Raw genomic sequence first — 22,362 nt, forward strand, 5'->3', positions numbered from 1 at the left:
TGCCCCGGGGGAACTGCTGCCCCATCCCCATCAGGTGGAGCAGTTCTCGGCTGACAGGACAAAGGGTGCTACCAGCGAACAAGCATCCATGAAAGGACTGGGTTGCTACCTGCTCCAGGGTGGGGGGTCATTGCAGCCACTGGAGGTGGCAATAGACCAGGGAGTTTGGGTCAGTCCTATTCTCTTCCCCTGTGATGTCTCTCAAGGACACTTAGGGCTGTGAGACACTTTGCTACCACCTGCCCTTCGCGTGAGGAAGCCTTGTCAATGGGTGCCAGGGGCTCACTCCCCTCTAGGCCTCTGCAGGTCTTGCTCTCTCGGTATAGGTTAGAGATAAGCACACACCAACCCTCGAGCATCGTCCTGGTGTGTCCAGCCCCTGACCCACCAGACATGAAGAATTACTTGACCCGGTGTTCCCAAACTGCATCTTACCAATTACACCACACTAAACAACTCCATTTAATACACCACACTCACACTTGTTCACACAGAAAGCAAGTATGTTTATTTAACACAGGAATTCAAATGATAACCAGTAAAAATATTAGAAATAAAGGGTTACATATAAAATAAAATCATGACATGCATACTCAAGCCTAAACTCAATTAATAGAACATTGTCCTGTCATAAGAGCGAAAGCCCCAAATCCTTCCAATCAGGTGTGGCTGTGATCTTCTGTTCATGAGACAAGCACACAGTCCTCTTGTCTCCTCAGTGGGAAGATGCAGAGTTTGTCTCTTTATCTACAGTTATAGTCCAAAACTCCATTATGTGCACTTGTAGGATAACTCCCGCTGCTTGTCTGTCTTTTCCTGTCCAGGACACTCTGCAAAAACTTGACTGACATTTTGCTCAGAGTGTAAATGGTGCCCATTGTGAACCATACAATACTCAGAGTACATGTAGATAGACCAATAAACATCTCTTGTCTGAAAAAAACCTGGATTTCACCTTTTCTCACCAGTTCCAAGTCACAGACCTTAAGAACATAATTTTCAGTCTGAATACATAACTCCTTATTTTATTGGTACGTACATTTTGCAATGATTAAGATGACCAGTGTGACACAGGCTTTCAGTAGAGTCCTGGCATGACACTCTTTGATGAACTAGTATGTAAATATCAGGCCCAGGGGATCCCGGAAATCCTAATGCACCCTTGTGTCCTCTGCCAGTTGGCACCAAGAAGTCCCTGGGTCACACACCTCATCTGTGTCCCAGTAACACTCATGCTACTGACCTAGGAGACCCCCAGAGTAGAAGGGAAAAGGGGAGCAAGGCTCAGGGTGGGGAGGACTGAGTCCCAACCTCCCAGGGTCTCATTTACTCTGCAGCAACAGCTCTGCACTGGTGCTGCAGGAGCCCAGGGTGAGAGCTGGGGTGTCCTCTCTGGGTTCAGGCAGCGGCTCATTCACTGCAGGGAGTCAGGATGTCCACAAGGCACTAAGTGCTGTCCAGGGTATTTATTAACCACCCAGGAGAATGGGGCCAAGGGACATATGGGGATTTGCCAATGACTCTGTTTTTTGGGAGGGGGCATTGTGGTGAGGCTCTAGGGAAAGATGATTACTGGGTAGTGCACTGGCAGGGGCTATTTGGTGCAGATGAGCATGAGGGGTGGCCCCTGGGGAAAGACAAGGACAAGAGAGTGACACTAAAATATCAGAGACAGAGCTAGCAATAGCCAGAGGGGATGGGAAGAGAGAGGCATATTGCCCTGGGAACACTAGAGGGACCCACTTCAGCCACCATCTCAGGCCAGCAGTTGCGAAAGGACATGGGTAGGGAGAGCATAAGGGATTCTGGGCTGGAGTGACTGCAGAGAGTTTGGCCCATAAATGCTGTTATTGTTTATTTCTATTTCTACACGTTTCAATCAATGTCTCTGTTTTTCTTTTATTTAATCCTCTTATTTCCTCTTTAATGGTAGAAAATCTTCTTTCTGGGGCTAAGGTTTAGCTGCATCCCTTGGGGACTGTTCCAGCAACTCAAAAGAGACCTTCTATTAACTGTGGTAACTATGGCCAACCCAACATTCCATAACAGGTAAAAAGTATCTTTTCCCCAATTTTTATCCCATTTTCACATCCCATTCCCTTAACTTGCTATCAGTCTTTGACACACTCTAAGGTTATGTCTATACTACTCATTGGATCGGTGCGCAGTGATTGATCCAGCGGGGGTCAATTTATCACGTCTAGTCTAGACACAATAAATCGACCCCCAAGTGCTCTCCCATTGACTCCTGTACTCCCACCATTGCAAGAGATGCAGGCACAGTCAACAGGGTAGTGGCAGCAGGACAGATGGGGCAGGGATGGGGCCTCAGGGAAGGGATGGAGTGGGGATGGGGCCGGGGACAAGCGAAGGGTCAAGCACGCACCGGGTAGAGGGGAAGTCGGCGGCTATGCTGAGATGTATAAACAAAGAAATATCAAGGAGGGTTAGAGAGATATTACTTCTGTATATGCCAATGGTGAGATCATTACTGGGATATTGTGCCCAGTTCTGGTGTCCATAGTTTAAAAAAAAGTGTGTTTGGAAAATTGGAGAGGTTTCAGAGAAGATCTGCAAGAATGATTCAAGGTTTGAAAAAACCTGCTTTTTACTAAGAGACTTGGAGCTCAATGCATTTACTTAGCAAAGAGAAGATTAATCATGATCTGTAACTACTAAGGAAAAAAATAACAGCTAGTAGAGGGCTCTTGATCCTAGCAAACAAATGTAGAACAAGATCCAATGTCTGGAAATTGAAGTTAAATTTATTTTTAATTGAAAATAAAATTCAGCTTTTACAGTCAGGGTAACTGACCTGGAACAGCTTCTGAAGTGAACTGGTAAATTCATCATTATTTGAGGTCTTTAAATTGCAATTGGATTTCCTTCTAAAATATCTGCTCTTCTTAGTTCAACCATAAATTACTTGGTTGATAATGAGCTGCTTCTTACCAACTATGGATGAATAATTTCCCCCACAGCAGGAATTATTGGACAGAATTCTCTGGCTAGGTTTTATGCTGAAAGCCAGACTAATGGATGACTACTGTGGTTGAGGCTGGCCTTGAAATCTAATTAGGAAGAAACTTCTGTTGTTCCACAATTGTCCATTCAGGGTTCCTTGAACCTTCTTATGGAGTATCTCGTATTGGCCAGTCTCGGAGACAAGATAGCAGACTAAATGGTTCTCTCTGCTCTGGTCAAGTGTGGCAGTTCTTGTGTAATTGTACACCAGCCAATCTGTAATTGTATCATAAGTTGTCATGTGACATGAAAAGTCAGAAACTTCTCAGTTCCACGTAGAAGCTGTGAAGTGAACATGAGGTTCTGAGACTAAAAATATTCTGTATTGTATTTTTTAAATGTGCCATTTTTTAAAATTAATGAAAGTTTTCAAATACTTAAACATATGTACATTGCATTTCAACAGGCTCTCACCATGTTTTTATTTCATGTTAAAGGCTTGTTTTAGGCCCTCCAGTGCCTGTGTTTCAGTTATTTTTCCCCAGTTTCTTGGGAGATCTGCTGGGTGAGCATTATAACTTTTAGCTAACTGGTGATTGAACTTCTGAAAAACAAACTTCCAGTAATCAGAAGCCTCAATGCTCGGATCTGGCTGAATGCGCCAGTCTGGGTAGTAGAAGCGATAATCTTTGTAGGGAAGAAGTTTCTCTTTTGTGCCTAATTTTCTGCATGAGTTCTCAGAAACCACTTCAGAAGAGCATATATCATAGATAAGTTTTCGTGTAGAACGATCCCTGAAATCACATAATCCTTGTGGCCGATGCACAGATGCAAAATGCTGCTTGTGGTCACTGCCTCCTGCTTCACAGGGGACTTTACAAAATGGACACTGCTTCCCACAGCCAAACACTCGCTTAAAGATTACATCCTGGGGGTTTAATGGCAGATTGGAGAGTTTGGTGTGAATATCCAAACCACCAAATTGAGATAAGATTTCTTGTTCCAAATCCAGAAGAAAGCTTTGAATATTAGCACAAAACTGGCCTGGTTTTGCTGTGTTTTTAAACTGTATCCCAAGTAAGTTGTCCTTGGAAATGATTAGGTCCTGCTGCAGCGCTTCACAAAAGTTGTTTAAAAATGCCAAGACTGTGGTATTTTTTTCATTTTTGGAGCTTTCCAGAACTTCCCTCACTTTCTTTACTATTGTAGAAAGAATCTTTTTCTCCAACTCTCCCAAACGCTTAGTCTCCCTGTAATGATCCATCATACGTCTCTGAATCCAGGTTTTGACAAATTGTTCATAGTTTTTAATATATTGCATATAGTTATCAAAGTTCATCTCCTCCAGAAGCTTTTTCTGTACAGTGAACTGGAAGAAGGTCCGACTGCCATATTCAATGGACTCTGCCTTGTTGATAATGTCATCTACTATCTCTATTCCTAGTCTTTTGTTGATATAAACCACCAAGGCAGGTTTGAGACATTGATCACAGAAATCCCTGGCCCTTGTTTGGTTCTCATCTTTTTCTAAATACAGGTCAGTAAAAGTGGAGAAATACTGAGGTTTCAGCTTCTCTAGACGACACTGAGGATCATTTTGTTTGATAAAATCTTCATGCATCTTCTGAAATTCCCAAGCTGCCTCCCTCAAAATATGAATTTTCAGGTCAACTTCAAAGCAAGCAGTAGTGCCAAGTTTTTTAACGTTCTCGTCTTGGAGCCTCTTGTTGATTATGTTCAGCAATTCTCTGCAATAGATTTCATCGTAGTCCACTCTGGAATTTACCTTTTCTTCAGTGTATCTTTTACTCTCATCTATTAAAGATTTAGCAAGTTCTTCTATGTGAACAGCTGGTTCACATTCCTCTATGAACCGTTGTTTCCTAGTTTTGATCCATGCTGAATCTAGATACTCCTTTTTCATTGTGAAATTGTCAATTCCATGAAACAACAAACTACCTGATTCCTGTGCCTTCTGCCTGATGGCACTCCCTCGATTTGCTAGGTCCTTTCTCAACTGGGACTCCATCTCTCGATAAATTTCACGTTTCTGTAAACTGCTGAACTTCAACTCTGACAGTGTTTCTGTCCACATGTTTTCAAATTCCAATTTCAGTTCCTCATGCTCTAGTTTATGTTTTTTGTTCCTACACGCATCCAAGACCCTGTCAACTTTCCCTTCAATTATCTGCATGTATGAGGTCTGGATGTTTTCTGCAGTGAGCTGGCCTTTTCGAATTCGAATTGCTTCCTCGCACTTGTTCTCGGAGTAGCTCTCAAGTTCATTTCTGAGGCAGGTTGCACTCCTGATGAAATCTTCTCTGTACTTTTCTATCAGGTGCAGATTCGAAACTCCACTTTCAAAATAATCTTGTAAATTATCCAAAATTTTTTGTTTCTCATGCTGCAGTTTTTCCTGTGCCTCATTTTCCAACATGGATAAGGCACCAGCCTGTAGTTTTTCTGATGTCTGATTCTGAATGACAGTTTCCTTTTCAGATACCCAGAGATATATCTCTTTGCGGAAATGCCATTCCCACTCAGAATACTTCATAGACAGCTGGTTATAGGCTTCAGCTACAAGGCTGTTTCTGAAACTGAAGATGAAGTTCTCGTATTTGACAGCATTCCACAGGCTCTCCACCCATTTGACAAACTGGGGAATGTCCTTAGGGGCTCTATTATGTGACCGTTTCGTTATAAAATCAAACAGGTATTTCTTTAGCTCACATACACTCTCACTGTATCCCATGTTCACTGGAGCCATGGGAGGGACTCCATGCCACAGCCCTGGGATGTACCAATTGTGTTTCTCTGCATCATAATCCATAATCCATGAAAATTTCACTTTTTTACATTGCTTTTCCATCCTAGCTGCAGCTTTGGTCATTTCATTCAGCTGCTCCAGGAGGTGTTTCCTGTCCCTCATGTTTTGGTCATGTGCAGACACATCACTGACATTCTGATGCACAAATTGGCAGTTGGGTTTTTGCCCTATTTCCTCCATTCTGAGAAAGGCATGGACCACAATTTGCAGAACATCCTTCATTTCTGTGGCATTCTCCATGGCCATGTTAACGATGGTTATGTCACTGAGTCCAATCACCAGTGTGGCCAGCTCATTGTCATGTTCATAACTATCCTCCAGCTTGGCCAGTTCTTGGGCTTTCAGGCCTTCTGTGTCTATGACCAGGATGAAATCACAGCCCAGCTCCTGCTGAAAGTTCTCTGCCACTTTAACGAGCATCATGAAGGCTCCTCGCGTACATCGGCCACTGCTCACTGCAAACTTCATGCCAAACATAGTGTTGAGAAGGGTGGATTTCCCAGTGCTCTGCACACCCAGCACTGTTATAACCACCATTCTGGATCTTCCCCCCAGCTTGGCGTGGAGCTCTGTCAGAACATCTGTCACCCACTGCAGTGGGATGTTGGATGAATCTCCATCTATCAGTTCCATAGGAAACCCTTCCAACATCAGGTCAGCTGCTGTGCCTGGGAGATGGATGAATGGTCTTTGGCATTCTGCCTTGTCTTCTTCTTTAACCATTGAGCATTCAGCTTCATAAAACTGCCCCAACTCACGCATGAAATGCTCAACCCCTAAGGAAGCAGTAGATATTAATTTATCCAGCATGGCTAGTGCTTGTGGGTCATCTCCTGCCATTTTACTTTCCTCTTTATATTGATCCCATAGTTTAAAAAGATTCTCTCGAGTAATGTGATCCAGGCTAAACTTCATCCATTTGAGAAAGTAATGTTTCTCCATTGAAGGCAATTGTCCTATTCCATTAATAAATTTATTCAATCCATCAGTAAGGTCACATTGATTCTGCTGTCTACGTAAATCCAACTGTTTCTCTCTCAGCTGACATTTATAGTCTTCGGTGGCTGTCTCCCCTTGCCTTCTCATTCTGCACAGTTCTTTTTCCACTTTAGACAATTCTTCCAAGAAATCCCCCTGCAGTCTCAGCATATCCCTCTTGTACTTTGCCACATCTTTTATTTCCTCAGTGATTTCTCTAGCTCGCTTGCTTGCACTCTGACATTCCTTTCGGTCCTCATCTACCTGGATTCCTAGTTCCCGTGCAGTCACAGCCATGCCTTCCAAATTCATTCTCTTGGGAGTTGAACTCGTTATGCTTTTTATCGCAGATTTCACTTTTTGCACAAATTCTGCATTATTTGTGGTGCTGTCTTTCACCAGTAGCTGTGATTTGCTCAGATTCAGCACTGGAGCCAACTTATTAAGGAATCCCCGTGTTTCCTCGGGATTTCCATTCTTGCAGCTGAGGATGAAGTAGTATTTAATGGCTGATCCCTGCAGAGATGATAACAGTCCGTATTGCTTCTCACTGATGCTCTCAGTAACTACGAACACTGCTGAGGAGACCACTGTCAAAAAGCCAAATTGTAGCCAGTGGAACTCAATGTCTCCATGCAGATTTGTAACTGCAAAGGGCTCTGGGAAAAGATCCAAATTCTCCCTCCCTCCAGGGAAATACCAGGAAATCTCGACCAGCCCATCTGCAATTTCCCGAGGGACATTCCCAGATTCCATGTCCCGATGGATGAAGAAATCATGGTGCTGCTGGGAGGGGCTGAGAACGTCATTGAGGAGTTTGGACTTGGAGAAGCTGCAGCTCCCCAGCCGCACAAAGGAAATGGTTGGCATTGCTGTGAGCACCAGGCTCTCCTCTCTGAACCCTCTGCTCTCTGCCAGGGAGTGCGGCCTCCACTTCCTCACAATGTCCCTCATGGCCCACAGCAGTAGGGTGCACTTGGGAGTGTGGAGGGCGGGCAGCAGCAGAGGGAGGGCAAACTGGCACATGGACATTTTGGACAGGATCTCCTGCTGCAGGAAACTGTCTGAGCAAAGCAGAACGGCACAGAGAACATCGAGGGGATGTAGAGATTCTCTGATGTCAGTGTCATTAAAACTAAAAACATCTTCACCTGCAATCTGTGCCTCCTCGATGCTGCCTTCATCATCACATGCTCTGTGTCCAAGGCTTGTGTTTCTGGCTGTCCCATTCAGAGCCATGAGTTTCCTCAGGAAGTGCCACGGTAAATCCCCTAACATCTGAGGAGTCCAGTTTTCTGTACTTTCTGAGCCAATTTCCAGGACATCTTGCAGCCTGAGCTTCGTGCTTTGGTATTCCTGCAGGTTTAGCTTAGAAAGGAGTCCTTGAAAAGCTTTATTTTTCTCTGTAAAAAAAAACAACAGGATTCTCATGGCTTTCTGAAGTTAGATATTCCCAGAGAGAACACCTTTTAGAGATGGAGTTAATGATGTAAAATCTTCATAATGTAAAAGAAAAATCCAATTTGTGGCTAGTAATTAGAGGCTAATGGACTTAAAGCTAATCCCCCTCTTCTATTTCTTTAACTAACCTTTACCGCAGGTGTTCTCAACCATTTTCTTTCTGGGGCCCCCCTCAACATGGTATTAAAACACCATGGCCTGCCTGTGCCACAATAACTGGTTTTCTGTGTATAAAAGCTGGGGCGGCATTAGGGGGTAGTAAGCAGGGCAGTTGCCTGGGGCCCCACACCATGGGAACCGCCACGAAGTTACATTGCTCAGGCTCCAGCTTCAGCCCTGGGTGGCAGGGCTCAGGGTTCTTGGCTTCAGCTTTCTTCCCTAGACCCCAGTGAGTCTAGTGCTGGTCCTGCTTGGAGGCCCCCCTGAAACCTGCTCAAGGCCCCCTAGGGGGTCCTGGATCCCCGGTTAGAACCACTGCTTTACAGCATATACTTTTCTTTCCTCTCTTCTCTCCAGCAGGCATATGAGGGAACAGTGGGGAAGGGGAGGAAGGAGAGTCTGGCAGTGCTCCCACCTTCTTTATAGCAGCAGTCTGTGGAGGGAGGTGCTGGTGGGGCTGGTTGCCCTCAGCCCTTATGGGTACATGTAGACTGGAGCTGCAGCTGTAATTTCAAGCTTGAGTAGACATAGGCACGCTAGCATTGTTCAATCTAGTATGATAAAAATACGAGTGTAGCCACTGTGGTGTGGTTTGTCGGATGCCTGAGTACAATCCCATCTGAGATCCTAGGCAGCTAGCCCACACCATCGCAGCTAGCGTCTACCTTTATCGTGCTCACTTGATCACAGCTAGCGTGGGTATGTCTGCCCAAGCTGGACATCACACTGTGAGCACCAATGTAGTCAGCCCCGAAAAGAGCTCCTCTCTCCATTGAAAGTACAGCTCGTTGCTGAGGTCAGAACGTGCAGACTGGCTGCCTTTTCAATCCTCTTGGCACAGAATCAGACTAATCCTAGAATGTGAATGCAAAGCTCCATCCCCACCTCAGGAGCAGCATGCAGGGCCCAGATTGGAGGAAGACGAGGTAGAGTGAAGGAGGAATTGTCTAAGGTGTCACTTTCCTGGTAGGGACCTGTGACAGGAAGCAGTAGTAGGCCCATGGCACAGTGAAGCGAGTGAGCAGTGAAAAGAGTGGTAGGGAGGCCTGTGACAGGGAGGTGGGGAGCAGGGCACCGGGATTTCTCAGCTCTTTATTTTTCCCAGGTGAGAGTAGGGCGTGAGGAAGCAGAGTGGTAACTGTCTGTTCATTTTCACTCGGAGCAGAGGAACACTGATAGGAGTTGCAGCATTAGGAACATAACATAAGAACATAAGAACAGCCATACTGGGTCAGACTAAAGGTCCATCTAGCCCAGTATCCTGTCTACTGACAGTGGCCAGTGCCAGGTGCCCCAGAGTGAGTGAACCTAACAGGCAATGATCAAATGATCTCTCTCCTGCCATCCATCTCCATCCTCTGATGAACAGAGGCTAGGGACACCATTCCTTACCCATCCTGGCTAATAGCCATTAATGGACTTAACCTCCATGAATTTATCTAGTTCTCTTTTAAACGCTTTATAGTCCTAGCGTTCACAACCTCCTCAGGCAAGGAGTTCCACAAGTTGACTGTGCGCTGCGTGAAGAAGAACTTGCTTGTATTTGTTTTAAACCTGCTGCCTATTAAACTTCCTTGTATTTGTTTTAAACCTGAACTACTGAGAGGAGAGGAACATATCTATTGAAGGAGAGGAAAAGCCCCAAATTGATTAGTTGGTTAGTTGATTTTACTGGGACATCAATCCAATCAGGAAGTGAATGTGGGGGCAGGGGTGCAAGGAGAAGGGGTAAAATTGTAGAGAGATTCTCACATTGTTAACTGGGTTTTCTCTCAAGGCAAGTGGGTGACCAGTAAGGCCAGAAATTAACTTGATTATTATCTGTTTTTTTTAGAGAAGGTGTCACATGGAATAATATTTTATTGTTGGATTTTGATTTTTAGGTTGCTGGTCTTTGCACTCACTGTTACTTTTTGGTAGGTCTGAAACTTCAGAGTCAGGTTAAGATGCAATTAGTCAGAGGAGTGTCAGTGGGGAGCCTCAGCTCTGTAAGTATGCAGGGGATCTGTGGTCTGCAGTGGCAGAGAGTCCTTAATGGTATATCTCTGATGGCCACTCCAACTACAGACAGTGGGGGGCTAAATGCACAAAAGGACGTAGGCATTGTAACACTCAGCATTGCAACACAGAATTTTTAGGTGTCCTGCCGCCCACTGGACTCCTCTGCCTTGAGCTAGGTTCCCAGGCTCCCTTTATAATGCATGGGGAGAGTAGACACCTAGGAATGGGATTCACAGAAGCCAGCATGCTGAGCAGGGAGCCAAAATGAAATGCTGTTGAAAAGGGTGGGGCCTAAGCCCTGCCCCACAAAGGTAATTAGATACTTAACTCTGGGCCAGAGAGAGACACCTATATCTGCTCAGCTGTAAACCCTCCCCTGGAGTTAGGCCCCTAAATTAGGTCATCCCTTGAGAGCTGAGAGACCCCACCCCATTATAGCCAATAGTCTACTGGACTGCTGGAGTGTAGGAGACCCAAGTTCAAGTCCCTGCTCCAAATCAGCCAGACTGGGTTTTTGAAAACAAGCCTCCCACATCACAGGCGACTGCCCTAACCGAAAGGCTGTTGAGTAGTCTGGGACACACATATTCCATCCAACTCAAAAGATTACCGATCTGGTTGCCCTGGGCTGTCTTTTGTGCAAGACTTCAGGTGGCAGGCATGCTCTGAGAATGCTCCCAGATCAGGCTCCACAGGCTAGAAAGGTGGGGCAATGTCTAGCTGAGAATCCCCAGGCTTGGGGCTGCTGCTCCATCTGCAGCTCCTGCCAGGCCCCAGGGCACCCATTTTTTAAATTGTCCAGGGCCTCTGGGCATGGGCCCCATGGGCCCATGTGTTAATCTGCTACTGATTGTGACTTGCAGCTAGGAGCCCCCGGCTGGCGCGCTCCCAGCAGCACTGGAAAGATCAAATCCACCTCCACTTCTGGGATCCTCCTCCAGCTGCTACAGTTCTGTGATACTTCACCGCAGCGAGTCTCAGGCCTTGTCTACACTACCAAGTTTTGTTACCAAAAACTGCCTTTTGGCAACAAAACAGTGAGAGCGTGCACACTGCAATGGGACTTTTGTCAGGAAAACGCCTGGTTTCAGCAAGAAAAAACTTCCATCCCCAAGAGAGATTTTTTTTTCTTTCCCCTCCCTTTATTGTTGACAAAGAGTCAGTGTAGACACTGCGGTTTGTTCTGTGGACAGAACTGGCTTCCGCCAGTATCCCACAATGCCTGTCCTGATGGCTGTGCTCAGTGTTTTGATCTCTGCTGCCCTGCGGGCATGCGCCCCTCCCCTTACAAAGCTCCAGGAAGTATCTGACAGCTGAGTGTGCTGCTTCCTTGGGGGAACAAAGAGGAAATCGTTGCAATGCTCCTGTTCTGCCCGGCACTAGGAACACGGCAGCAGGCAGACTGCTGCCACTGGGCGGCGGGGAGGGCAGGACTGGATTTAAAATGGTCCCAAAGGTGCCATGGTGCCAGACCCAGGCACAGCAGGGGCCCCCTCGGCCGGGCACTCCACTTCTGCTACAACCCAGCAGCTGCAGTGCTGGCTCTCCTCTCCAGCCCTCTCCCCACACAACGACCTGGACCCTGGGCTTCTCCCCCTGCCCGCTCCCACTCGCTTGCTCCTCCTATCAGATGGCAGGCTAAGGGCTCCTTTCGTCTCCACCTCACATGGGCCGGTGACAGATGGTCTGCCACCTCCGGCTCCCCTGGGCCCAGGAAGCCAGAAGCCAGGGACTGTCAACCAGCTGCCCCGAGTGGAGTGGAGCGAAGAGGATGGAGTCCCTGCTTGCCGCTCAGCTGCTCTGAAACAGAGGAAGGGTGAGGGGCTAGGACCAGGGAGAAGGTAGGGACTCACTCTATGTGGATAGGGGTGTGTGGGGGGTCCTGTTTACCTCCTCCCTAGCTCTGCTGTGCTTGCAGTTTACCCACGGCCTCTCTCTTGCTCCAGGGACCAACCCCAGCTCCCGCCCCACTGTGCTTTACCCCCTGGTCCCTGCCTTGCTCCAGCTGGGGACCAATCCTCCCCCCACCATGCCCTGCTGTACCCTTGCCCCTCGCCCCGAGGCGGATTTACCATAAAACAAAGGGTGCCCTGGGACAGGACCCCCCAACAACAGGGGGCCCCAGGCCTGGGCAGCTGCAGGGGCAGAGGCTTGATTCTGCTGGCTCCTGGGCTCCTGCTTCAGGCTCTGCCCATCCCCAGTGGCAGCCGAGCTACCCCTCCCCGAGCACGCCACGTCCCTGCTCCTCCTCCAGCCTCCCAGCACTTCCCCTGCCACCAAATAGCTGTTTGCCGGTGCTCAGGATGCTCTGGGAAGGAGGAGGAGGAGCAGGGCTGCAGCGTGCTCGGGGGCGGGATGGGGGCATGGCAGAGGTGGAGCAGGGATGGGGAAGGGCCTTGGGAAAGGGGTGGAATCCGGGCAGGGTGGAGCAGAGGCAGGGCCCCCGCACTCACCCTACACATACCCCCCAGCTCCACAACCCCAGCCCCGACTTCTGCACCCCCTTCACACACACCCAGCCCCCTGCCCTCTCTGACTCCTGCACCCCCGACACAGCCCCTGCCCTCTCTGACTCCTGCACCCCCCCACACACACAGCCCTGACCCCTGCACCCCCGACACAGCCCCTGCCCTCCCTGACTCCTGCATCCCAGCCCCCTGCCCTCCCTGACTTCTGCACCCCCTCACACAACCCCAGACCTGACTCCTGCACCTCCCCACATTCCCACCCCCACCCTGAGCACCAAACAGGAGCTGCCTTACGTAACCACTCCACACCCCAACTCCCTTCCCCAGCTCTGAGCCCCATCCCATATCCTAACTCCTGACTAGGCCCTGCACTCCAACCCCCAGCCTGCTCCTGCACCCTTACTCCCTTCCAGACCCTGCACCCCCAGCCCTGACCCCCCCCACATGCTAACTCCTAGCCAGACCCCGCACCCTAATGTTTTTTACATTTTTTTAATAAGCGCTCTTATCCAAATCACTTTACAATGGTTATCTAACTTTACAAACAGTATCTGGAAAGATCATTAAGTGATCTGCTGAGACCCTTTGCAATTTTCAAGTAGTCTGTGGAAAAAATAAGTTAGACTACAAAAAAATCAATGTACCTCAATTTATTTTCATTTTCTTCCTATTTCTTATAGGAGGACAATGCAGAACAAAAGAATGAACAACAGAGCTCTGTGTGTGTGTGTGGTGGAGGAGATAAGAGAGTGTTCTTTTTTCTTGGCTGGGTCCCTAGGGGGGGACCCAAAAATGAAGCTGAGCACAGGGCCCCCCTAACTCTAAATCAGCCACTGTCCTGCCATATGAAAAAGCTATATAAGATGGGGAGTGACATCATAAGGGTTCTTCACTCCCCACCCAAGAAGAGTCCTGGAAACACCCAAGGAACAAAGACTGAACTAGGGGAAGTGCAGAACCCAGGCTAAAGGGATTTCTAGCCTGTGTATGAAACATCTGGGGGATTCTAAGCTGTAAAGCAAGTGCAGCTTGCACCTTAAGAATCTGCAGCCTGCTTGTATCATTTCTCAGGGTGAGAATCTGCTAATTCATATCCAGTATATTTAGTATAATAAGTTTAGTTTGTGTGTTTAGTTTATTTGCTAGGTAATCAGCTTTGATCTGTTTGCTATCCCTTATGATCACTTAAAAGCTATCTTTTGTGGTTAATAAACCTGTTTTTGCTTTATTTAAACCAGTAAGTTGGAGTGAAGTGTATGGGAATCTTAGCTCAGGGGAAAAAGGCTTTTGCATATTCCTCTCCACATTGAGGGAAGGGTAGAATTTTATCAGCGTACTCTGTACAGTTCCCTGTGCAGCACAGGACAGTAAAATTTTGGGTTTATACTCCCGAGGGGGTGCATGCCTAAGGTGATGGGAGTTGCCCTAACTGTAGCCTTTCTATACAGAGGCTGGTCAGAGAGCCTGAATGTAACTGCAGCTAGATGTGTCCCTACCTGTATGTATGCTGGGGAAAGTGCAGGTTGGAGGGCTTTGCAGTTGGTCACAGGAGTTCAGTGTGAGATAGGGCTGCCCAGAGGATTCAGGCGGCCTGGGGCAAAGGAATTCCAGGGCCCCTTCCATAAAAAAAATTGCAATACTATACAATACAATATTCTTGTGGGGGCCCCTGCGGGGCCCGGGGCAAATTTCCCCACTTGCTCCCCCCCCCCCCCCCACCCACGGGCAGCCCTGGGAAAAATAAACCTTCCGCACATCAGCACAAACCCAGTTTTGAGAAAACTTCTTTACAAGGTATCACTGGTTCTCAGCATCAGCTAGTGCTAAAAGGCACTAAAGCTCATTAAAAGGGTTGAACAAATATGTTCCGTCAAAACTTTTTTTGGATTGAAAACTAGCGGATTTTAAAAAGCAGAAAAAATCATGGGCAATGTCTGCTTTCCTTCAAAATTTGTTGTGTCTTTTTTTAATTGAAAAGCTGAAATTAGTCTGCCAAAACCTGAATATGGTTTGGGGTTTCAAAAGTGTGTGGGAAAATATTTGCTGCTTGCTGTGTTTGATTGCTTAAAGAAACAATAAAAAAATTCTGCTTAAAAAAATCCAAAACTTTTCAACCACCTCAGCTTGTGACCAAATGTCTGAGCCCATCCAGTCAGAGATTTTTCCAGGTTTCTGATACTCTGCTGGCTTCCTTAACTCGTATCTGTCTCCATAACTTTGGGATCATTTAGCTTAGAACATAAGAATGGCCATACTGGATCAGACCAAAGATCCATCCAGCCCAGTATCCTGTCTACTGACAATGGCCAATGCCAGGTGCCCCAGAGGGAGTGAATCTAACAGGTAATGATCAAGTGATCTCTCTCCTGCCATCCATCTCCACCCTCTGATAAACAGAGGCTAGGGACACCATTCCTTACCCATCCTGGCTAATAGCCATTAATGGACTTAACCTCCATGCATTTATCTAATGGAAAAGCTAACAGCTTGGCTCTTCTGCAAGACTCAAGCTGCTGAATGAGGTTTAGGGTAGGGAAGGCTGTGCCTCCCAAACAGCCTGGCCCTGTCCCCTATCTGACCCCCACCACTTCCTGCCCCCCGACTGCCTGCCCCCTTCAGAATCCCCAACCCATCCTGTTCCTTGTCCCCTCACCCTCCCTCAGAGACCCCCCCCAACCAGCACTCCAGGACCCCACCACTGCTCCCTGTCCCCTGACTGCTCCGACCCCTATCCACTCCCTTTCCCCTGCTGAGTCCTTACAGACCCCTGGAATGCCCACAGTCCAACCTCCCCATTCCCTGTCCCCTGACCACCCCCCCAACCTCTGCCCCCAGGACTCCCTGCCCCTTATCCAACCCCCTGCCCTGGGCTCTTACCCCTGGCTCCCCCCTCACCTGGAGCCTCAGCTCACCGCATCCAGCAGCGCCCCTGAACAGCTGCAGCGTGGCTCTGGCAGGGCTCCTGAGCTTCTCCCCGCTCAGAGCGGCGTGGTCAGGGGGTGGGGCTGCGAGCTCCAGGCCGAGCGGAGGGAACTCCGTCCCCGCCAGAGCCACGCTGCAGCACTGTTCAGGGGCGCTCCTGGATGCCCTGAGGCTCCGGGAGAGGGGTGGAGGAGGAGTCGGGCTGGGGAGGGAGCCTCGGCCGTTCTCGTGGGGGCCCCTGCGGAGCCCGGGGCCTGGGGCAAATTGCCCCACTTGCTCCCCTCTCTGGGCAGCCCTGGTGTGAGAGGTCAGGGGGCTCAGTGGTGATGAGTCGGGAGGCTCAGTGGTACCCCAGTTCCAGGTGGCACCCTGGGAGGGGGAAGCCATCACACTGGGTTGGGCCAGCATTATCTGGTACAGAATTGTAGTAACATATTAAGGAGGAGATAGTACCTTCAGTATTTTCTTTTTCTGAGGACACAGTTCCTTCTAAATTCTTGGGTTCCTTCTCCATACTTGAAGATCCTAGAAAGGAGACCACATTAAAACCTTCTCAGATCCTTAAAGACTTTTTTGATGTTCCTGTATTCTTAATAGTTATATAATCTCCTTTCAAAATGATGATGTCCCAAGAAGCTTTCTTGATGGTAAAAATAAAGCCCATGAAAATTCGAACACTGTGCAGGAAATTCTAACCACAGTAAACAGGAAGTCAAAATGTGGTTTGTTGTTACATAGTGTAGATTAAATGTTTTAATTCTGTACAGAGGTTCCAGAATTTTTCATTGGGTTTTCTTTCAAGAAAGATAGGTGATCTGTGAGGCCAGAAATTAACTTGATTTCTACCTTTTTCTTTTGTGAAGGTGTCACAAGGTATTACATTTTAATTGTGGAGTTTGATTTTTTAATTTTGGTCTTTGCACTCAAAGTTAGTTTTTATTAGACCTGGTAAGTTAAGTGCAGTTAGAAGAAAGTCTCAGATCTGTGACCATGCAAGGGATTTACATTCATGGCCAACTCAGACATAGGATCCTTAACTGAATCTCTCTGAAGGCTGTTCCAAACATGAGCAGACTATATATGGAGGGAGTGACTAGAGACCTGAGCACTCTGCAGCAGATATTACAGTTTGTGTAATATCCCTAGCGAGTCTTACTCACTGCATTCCTTGAGCAAGTCTCACTAATCAGAGGTGGAGGGCTTCAGTCAGATGAGTCTGTAGATGGCCCAGGAAGTGCTTGTACCTGCCCTGAGAATAGCCATATGGAGAGCTCTACCAAGGGACAGAGTATGGGGGGAAAGCAAGCTACTCATGTCTTATTTCCACAGCCCATCCTGTCATCCTGCCCCTTTTCCCCATCCATTGGTGAATGCTGCTGCTCCCTTTTCCCTACACCATTCCCCTGGTGGCTCACCTTGTGTCCCCTCCTCCAGTTCTTCTCTAGTGTCTCCTTTAGAGCCCTGAGAAATATCTCAGAGGAACAGGATTAAATTTAAGGAAAGAAAAGTTTAGGCGTGATATCCAGAAAAACATCCTGAAAGTGAGCCCTACGAGGCCGTGGAATCATCTTCCCAGGGGGAAGGTTGGGAGCCCCATGACCTGGGTCATAGAAACTTAGGACTGGATAAACACTTGGTGGACAGGCAGTACGCAAACATCCTAGGCTTTTGCAAGTCTCCCTGCCAGAAAAAATAGTTCTGTAATAACTACTGGAAATTAGCTATAGCAATGCACTGAGGTTCGGGAAAACTGGGTGTTTCCCATGGGGTTGAGACAGGGTCGACTCTAATAAGGCTGCCAAAACTGCACTGCAGCTCTGGATCATTCACACCTTCCTGCCTCACTGTTTCAAATCTGCTGTGGCTCTGTCCTCCTTTTACCCATCTTTTTACCTGTGTTTTGCTAGTTAGATACCAGCATGTCCTGATGGGAGTGGGGTGAAGGCTGCTGAGACAGCTGTTCCTTTTCTAAGCGGGAATGGGGAGATCTGCATGCAGAGAGTCCCTTCCTTGAGCAATCCATCTCACCTCTGTCTCTGTAAATTTCGGTTATGAATGATGGAATTTCCTCACCCCCCATTAAGCCCCACCCTCATTTTTTAGGATTGCCAACATTGTATTAAAATCAAAGGGAATGTGAAAAATCAAAGGCTCCTGTGAAAGTTAATGCGGCTTCAGGCTGTGTTCATTTTGGGGGTGGTCTTACTGCTGGTTGTCAAGGGTGTGGGAGCTGCAATTCCCAACTCCACTTCCTTGGGGTTCAGAGATTATATTGCAAAGATGGCTCGCCCCATAATGTACCCATAAAGGAAATGGAAACTTATGTTACAGAGTCTCCTCTGCACCCAGATCCTGGAGAAGCATTCCCACGCCCAGACCAAGCCCCTCCTGATAATTCAGGATTTGTCCCACAGATTTGTATTTTAAGTTTTAAAATCTTTTTAAATAGCTAATAGTACTTACTCTTTTATTGTTGGAAGCTAAAGTGATCACAGCTCCTAAAGAGGTATCTGTTCAGCTGGGTTTGCCTTGTGCTGTAAAAATAAAGAGTCAATAGGAATCTGAAAGTAAAACTATTTCAGGGAGTTTGGGTCACAGCCTTTCCTTTGCAGTTATCAGAAACCACACAGCTGCAGAGTATTAGCAAACAAAACCCGCATCCTAACTGGAACTTGGGCTGATGCCCAGCACCATGGGTGTGCCCAGCTTATGGTGCAAATTATTTGAGCTCAGTTTCATGGCACAACCCGAGTCCAGTACAGTGTCAGGCTGTCTTTCATCTCAAAGCAATACAGGGAGAAGGCTGCAGCCGCTTCCTGCTTTCCTACCATTCAGTCTGTCCTACCAGACAGCCAGGTAATCCTTACTTAGCTGCTTCCCCTGTGACTGCCCTACTGCTGTCAGAGTGGGGGGGAGGGCCCCCATTCCTGTGATGAGGCCCAAAGTCGGGTGGATGAGACCAAAATCAGGGACATGGCATGCTCGTTTATGGGGCTAGGGCTGCTATCAAGGGGTCAGCCTCCCTCCTTGTCAGGACTCATGGGTTCTATTTCCAGTTCTGGGAGGTAAGTAATACCTAGTGACTACAGCAGGAGGAAATAGGAGTTAGAACTCCTGGTTCTATTCCTGACTTTTGGAAAGGAGTGGGGTCTAGTGATCAGAGCAGAGTGGCTGAGAGTTCGGCCTAGTGGGTCCCATTCCCAGCATTGAGAGGGAATTTAGAACAGTGGTGGAGAATGAGAGTCATGATCCCTGGGTTCTATTTTTGGCTCCGGGAGGGGAGTGGGGTTTAGTTGTTAGCCAATGGATCTCAGATTCCTTGGTCCTAATCCTGGTTCTGCCACTGACTTGTTTAACTGTGGGCACCACTGACATTGTTCTCTCACTTTTTGTCCCTCCAAGATGATTTCTGGGAATCACAGTTGCTAGTGGAGATCAGGGAAAGTCCCTGGCACTGATTAAGGGCAGGGTTACACTACAAACACTACCTGGGCTCAGATGGTACCTGCGCCACTGTAGTGCTTCTGAAGAAGACGCTTTAAGCTGATGGGAGAGAGCTCTTCTGTCTGCTTAGTAACCCCACCTCTGCGAGAGGTGGTAGCTATGTTGTTGGGAGAAACTCTCCTGCCGACATAACGTTGTCTACATGGGAGTGGGGCATTAAAGTTGGTATAACTATGTTGCTCAGGGGTGTGGATTTTTCATACCCCTGTGGGATGTAGTTTATACAGAAGCAAGTGTAGTGTAGAGCTGGCCCAAGACTGTAATGAAATGAAGGCAATTCAATTGTTGTAAATGAGGAAAGGGTCCTTCCTTGTCCTGACTCCTTTCCTCTCTCTCTCTCTCCCGTCCCCCGTCTCTCAGAAGCAATGTGTGTATGTGGGTGGGGGCCATGCAGGGTGATGTGCCTTCCCAGATTTGCTGCTTGGCTTGTACTGAGCATGCTCACACAGACTGAGCATGCTCAAAAACATCTGCTGAAGCCACCGCCCTCACTCTGCCCCTTGGCTATTGGCAAGTACGGTCATCTCTGGGGGCAGTGTTGGATTCTACCCAGGCCAGAACATTCCTAAAGAGTCAAGATTCCAACCTGGTCAATCTCTCGTGACAGACCTCAAAATTCACCCAGTCACACAATCCCAAAGCTGTGTGAGGCTCTTGGGCTTCATGAACATATCTAATACAACACATGCAGCTGCACCTCAGGCCCCTGCAGATGTGGCTGATCTCCATTTATTCACACAGTCCCCATTTTCTGAGCACTGTGCTCATGATACCCTCACAGATAGTGACTTCATTGGATTGGTGGTGAACTCACTCAGCGTTTGTGGGGGTGTTCCCTTCAGCCAGCATCAACCTTAAATGATGTTGGTGCAGGATGTGTCTGCTCTGGGATTGGGAGCTCTGGTGGGCCCCCTTTGAACTCAAAATCTGTAGCTCTCGAGGTAGGCAAAGAAGGCCATCAGAAAATGTAGTCAGTTTTGTTTCCTGCAAGGCCATACTCTGAGTTCTATTACAGACAAGTTTTTAAAGTGCTTGGACACAAATGCTAGAAGCCTAAATAATAAGATGGGTGAACTAGAGTGCCTTGTGTTAAAGGAGGATATTGACATAATAGGTATCACAAAAACCTGGTGAAGTGGGGACAATCACTGGGACTGTCATAAACAGATAGTAGGAGTTAATAGAACAAAAGTACTTTATATCTCTTTTGACTGTAAAGGGTTAACAAGATCAGTAAGTCTGGCTGTTACCTGACCAGAGGACCAATCAGGGGACAGGATACTTTCAAATCTTGAGGGAGGGAAGTTTTTGTGTGTGCTGTCAGTGTTTGGTTGTTGTTCACTGTGGGAGCTCAGAGGGACCAGACATGCAACCAGGTTTCTCTCCAATCTCTCTGATACAGGCTCTTATAAGTTTAAAATAGTGAGTACTGGATAGATAAGGCGAGCTAAGCTTATGTTTGTTTTTCTTTATTTGCAAATGTGTATTTGGTTGGAAGGAGTTCAAATGTGTATTTGGCTGGGAGGAGTTCAAATTGGTATTTTGCTGAAAAGATTTTAATTTGTACTTGTATATTTAGGCTGGGAGGGTATTTCCAGCGTCTATAGCTGAAAGACCCTGTACCTATTCCGTCTTAAATTTACAAAGATAATTTTTACTGTTTTTCCTTCTTTAATTAAAAGCTTTTCTTCTTTAAGAACCTGATTGTTTTTTTATTTTGGTGAGACCCCAAGGGACTGGGTCTGGATCCACCAGGGAATTGGTGGGGAGAAAGGAGAGAAGGGGGAGAGAGAGGTTATTTTCTCTCTGTGATAGGATTACTTTCTCTCGCAGGGAGAGTCTGGGAGGGGGAGAGAGAAGGAGGGGGAAGGTGGATTTTCCTCTCTGTTTCAAGATTCAAGGAGTTTGAATCACAGTGATCTTCCAAGGTAACCCAGGGAGGGGAAGCCTGGGAGAGGCAACGGTGAGGGAAAGGCTTTACTTTCCTTGTGTTAAGATCCAGAGGGACTGGGTCTTGGGGGTCCCTGGGCAAGGTTTTGGGGGGACCAGAGTGTACCAGGCACTGGAATTCCTGGTCGGCGGCAGCACTACAAGTGCTAAGCTGGTAGTTGAGCTTAGAGGAATTCATGCTGGTACCCCATCTTTTGAACGCTAAGGTTCAGAGTGGGGAATTATAGCATGACAGGGACACAATCGTTCTGGGGTACAAAATAGATCGGAAGGACAGAACAAGTCCTGTATGGGGGAGGTGACACTATATGTGAAAGAAAATGGAGAATCAAATGAAGTAAAAATCTTAAATGAATCCACATGTTCCATAGAATTTCTATAGATAGGAATTTCATGCTCTAATAAGAATGTAACAGTAGGGATCTATTATCGACCTCCTGACCAGGACAGTTATAGAGACAATGAAATGCTAAGGGAGATTAGAGAAGCTATCAAAATAAAGAACTCAATAATAGTGGGAGATTTCAATTATTCCCATATTGACTGGGTACATGTCACCTCAGGACGAAATGCAGAGACAGAATTTCTTGATACTTTAAACGACTGCTTCTTGGAGCAGCTGGTACAGGAACCCACAAGGGGAGAGGCAACCCTAGATTGAATCCTTAGTGGAGCGCAGGATCGGGTCCAAGAGGTAACTGTAACAGGACCGCTTGGAAATAATGAACATAACATTTAACATTCCTGTGGTGGGAGGAACACTTCAATAGCCCAACATTGTGGCATTTAATTTCAGAAAGGGGAACTATATAAAAATGAGGAGGTTAATTAAAAAGAAATTAAAAGGTACAGTGACTAGAGTGAAATCCCTGCAAGCTGCAGGGACACTTTTCAAAGACACCATAATAGAGGCCCAACTTAAACGTATACCCCAAATTAAAAAACACAATAAAGGAACTAAAAAAGAGCCACCATGGCTTAACAACCATATAAAAGTAGCAGTGAGAGATAAAAAGGCATCTTTTAAAAAGGGGAAGTCAAATCCCAGTGAGGTAAATAGAAAGGGGCATAAATACTGCCTAAATAAGTGTAAAAATGTAATAAGAAAAGCCAAAAAGGAGTTTGAAG

General features: G+C 47.1%; 1 protein-coding gene across 3 annotated transcripts; it reads right to left on the bottom strand.

Annotated features, from left to right (window-relative positions):
* Positions 1 to 482: 482 nt before the first annotated feature.
* On the bottom strand, positions 483 to 20,850 carry LOC127052734 (up-regulator of cell proliferation-like). Of its 3 annotated transcripts, none has more exons than XM_050956665.1 (4): positions 18,244 to 20,850; positions 17,196 to 17,241; positions 16,234 to 16,305; positions 483 to 8,172 (listed from the first exon to the last, which is right to left on the bottom strand). In XM_050956665.1, exons 3-4 carry the CDS (start codon positions 16,292 to 16,294, stop codon positions 3,446 to 3,448), a joined length of 4,788 nt encoding a protein of 1,595 aa, XP_050812622.1. In that variant the 5' UTR covers positions 16,295 to 16,305; positions 17,196 to 17,241; positions 18,244 to 20,850; the 3' UTR covers positions 483 to 3,445. The 3 variants fall into 3 exon arrangements, with proteins under 3 accessions (XP_050812622.1, XP_050812621.1, XP_050812620.1); XM_050956664.1 differs by having other exon boundaries at positions 17,196 to 17,252; XM_050956663.1 differs by lacking the exon at positions 17,196 to 17,241.
* Positions 20,851 to 22,362: the final 1,512 nt, after the last annotated feature.

The sequence above is a fragment of the Gopherus flavomarginatus genome, chromosome 5, assembly GCF_025201925.1.
Source record: "Gopherus flavomarginatus isolate rGopFla2 chromosome 5, rGopFla2.mat.asm, whole genome shotgun sequence".
NCBI classification, from domain to species: domain Eukaryota; kingdom Metazoa; phylum Chordata; order Testudines; family Testudinidae; genus Gopherus; species Gopherus flavomarginatus.

Bases quoted from the DNA above. Each gene is read 5' to 3' on its own strand.
- LOC127052734 (XM_050956663.1), bottom strand. From the start codon at position 16,294: ATGGAGAAGGAACCCAAGAATTTAGAAGGAACTGTGTCCTCAGAAAAA. The intron at 8,173-16,233 runs GTACTATCTCCT...TTTTTTTTACAG, and splicing joins AGAAAAAGAAAATACTGAAG to AGAAAAATAAAGCTTTTCAA.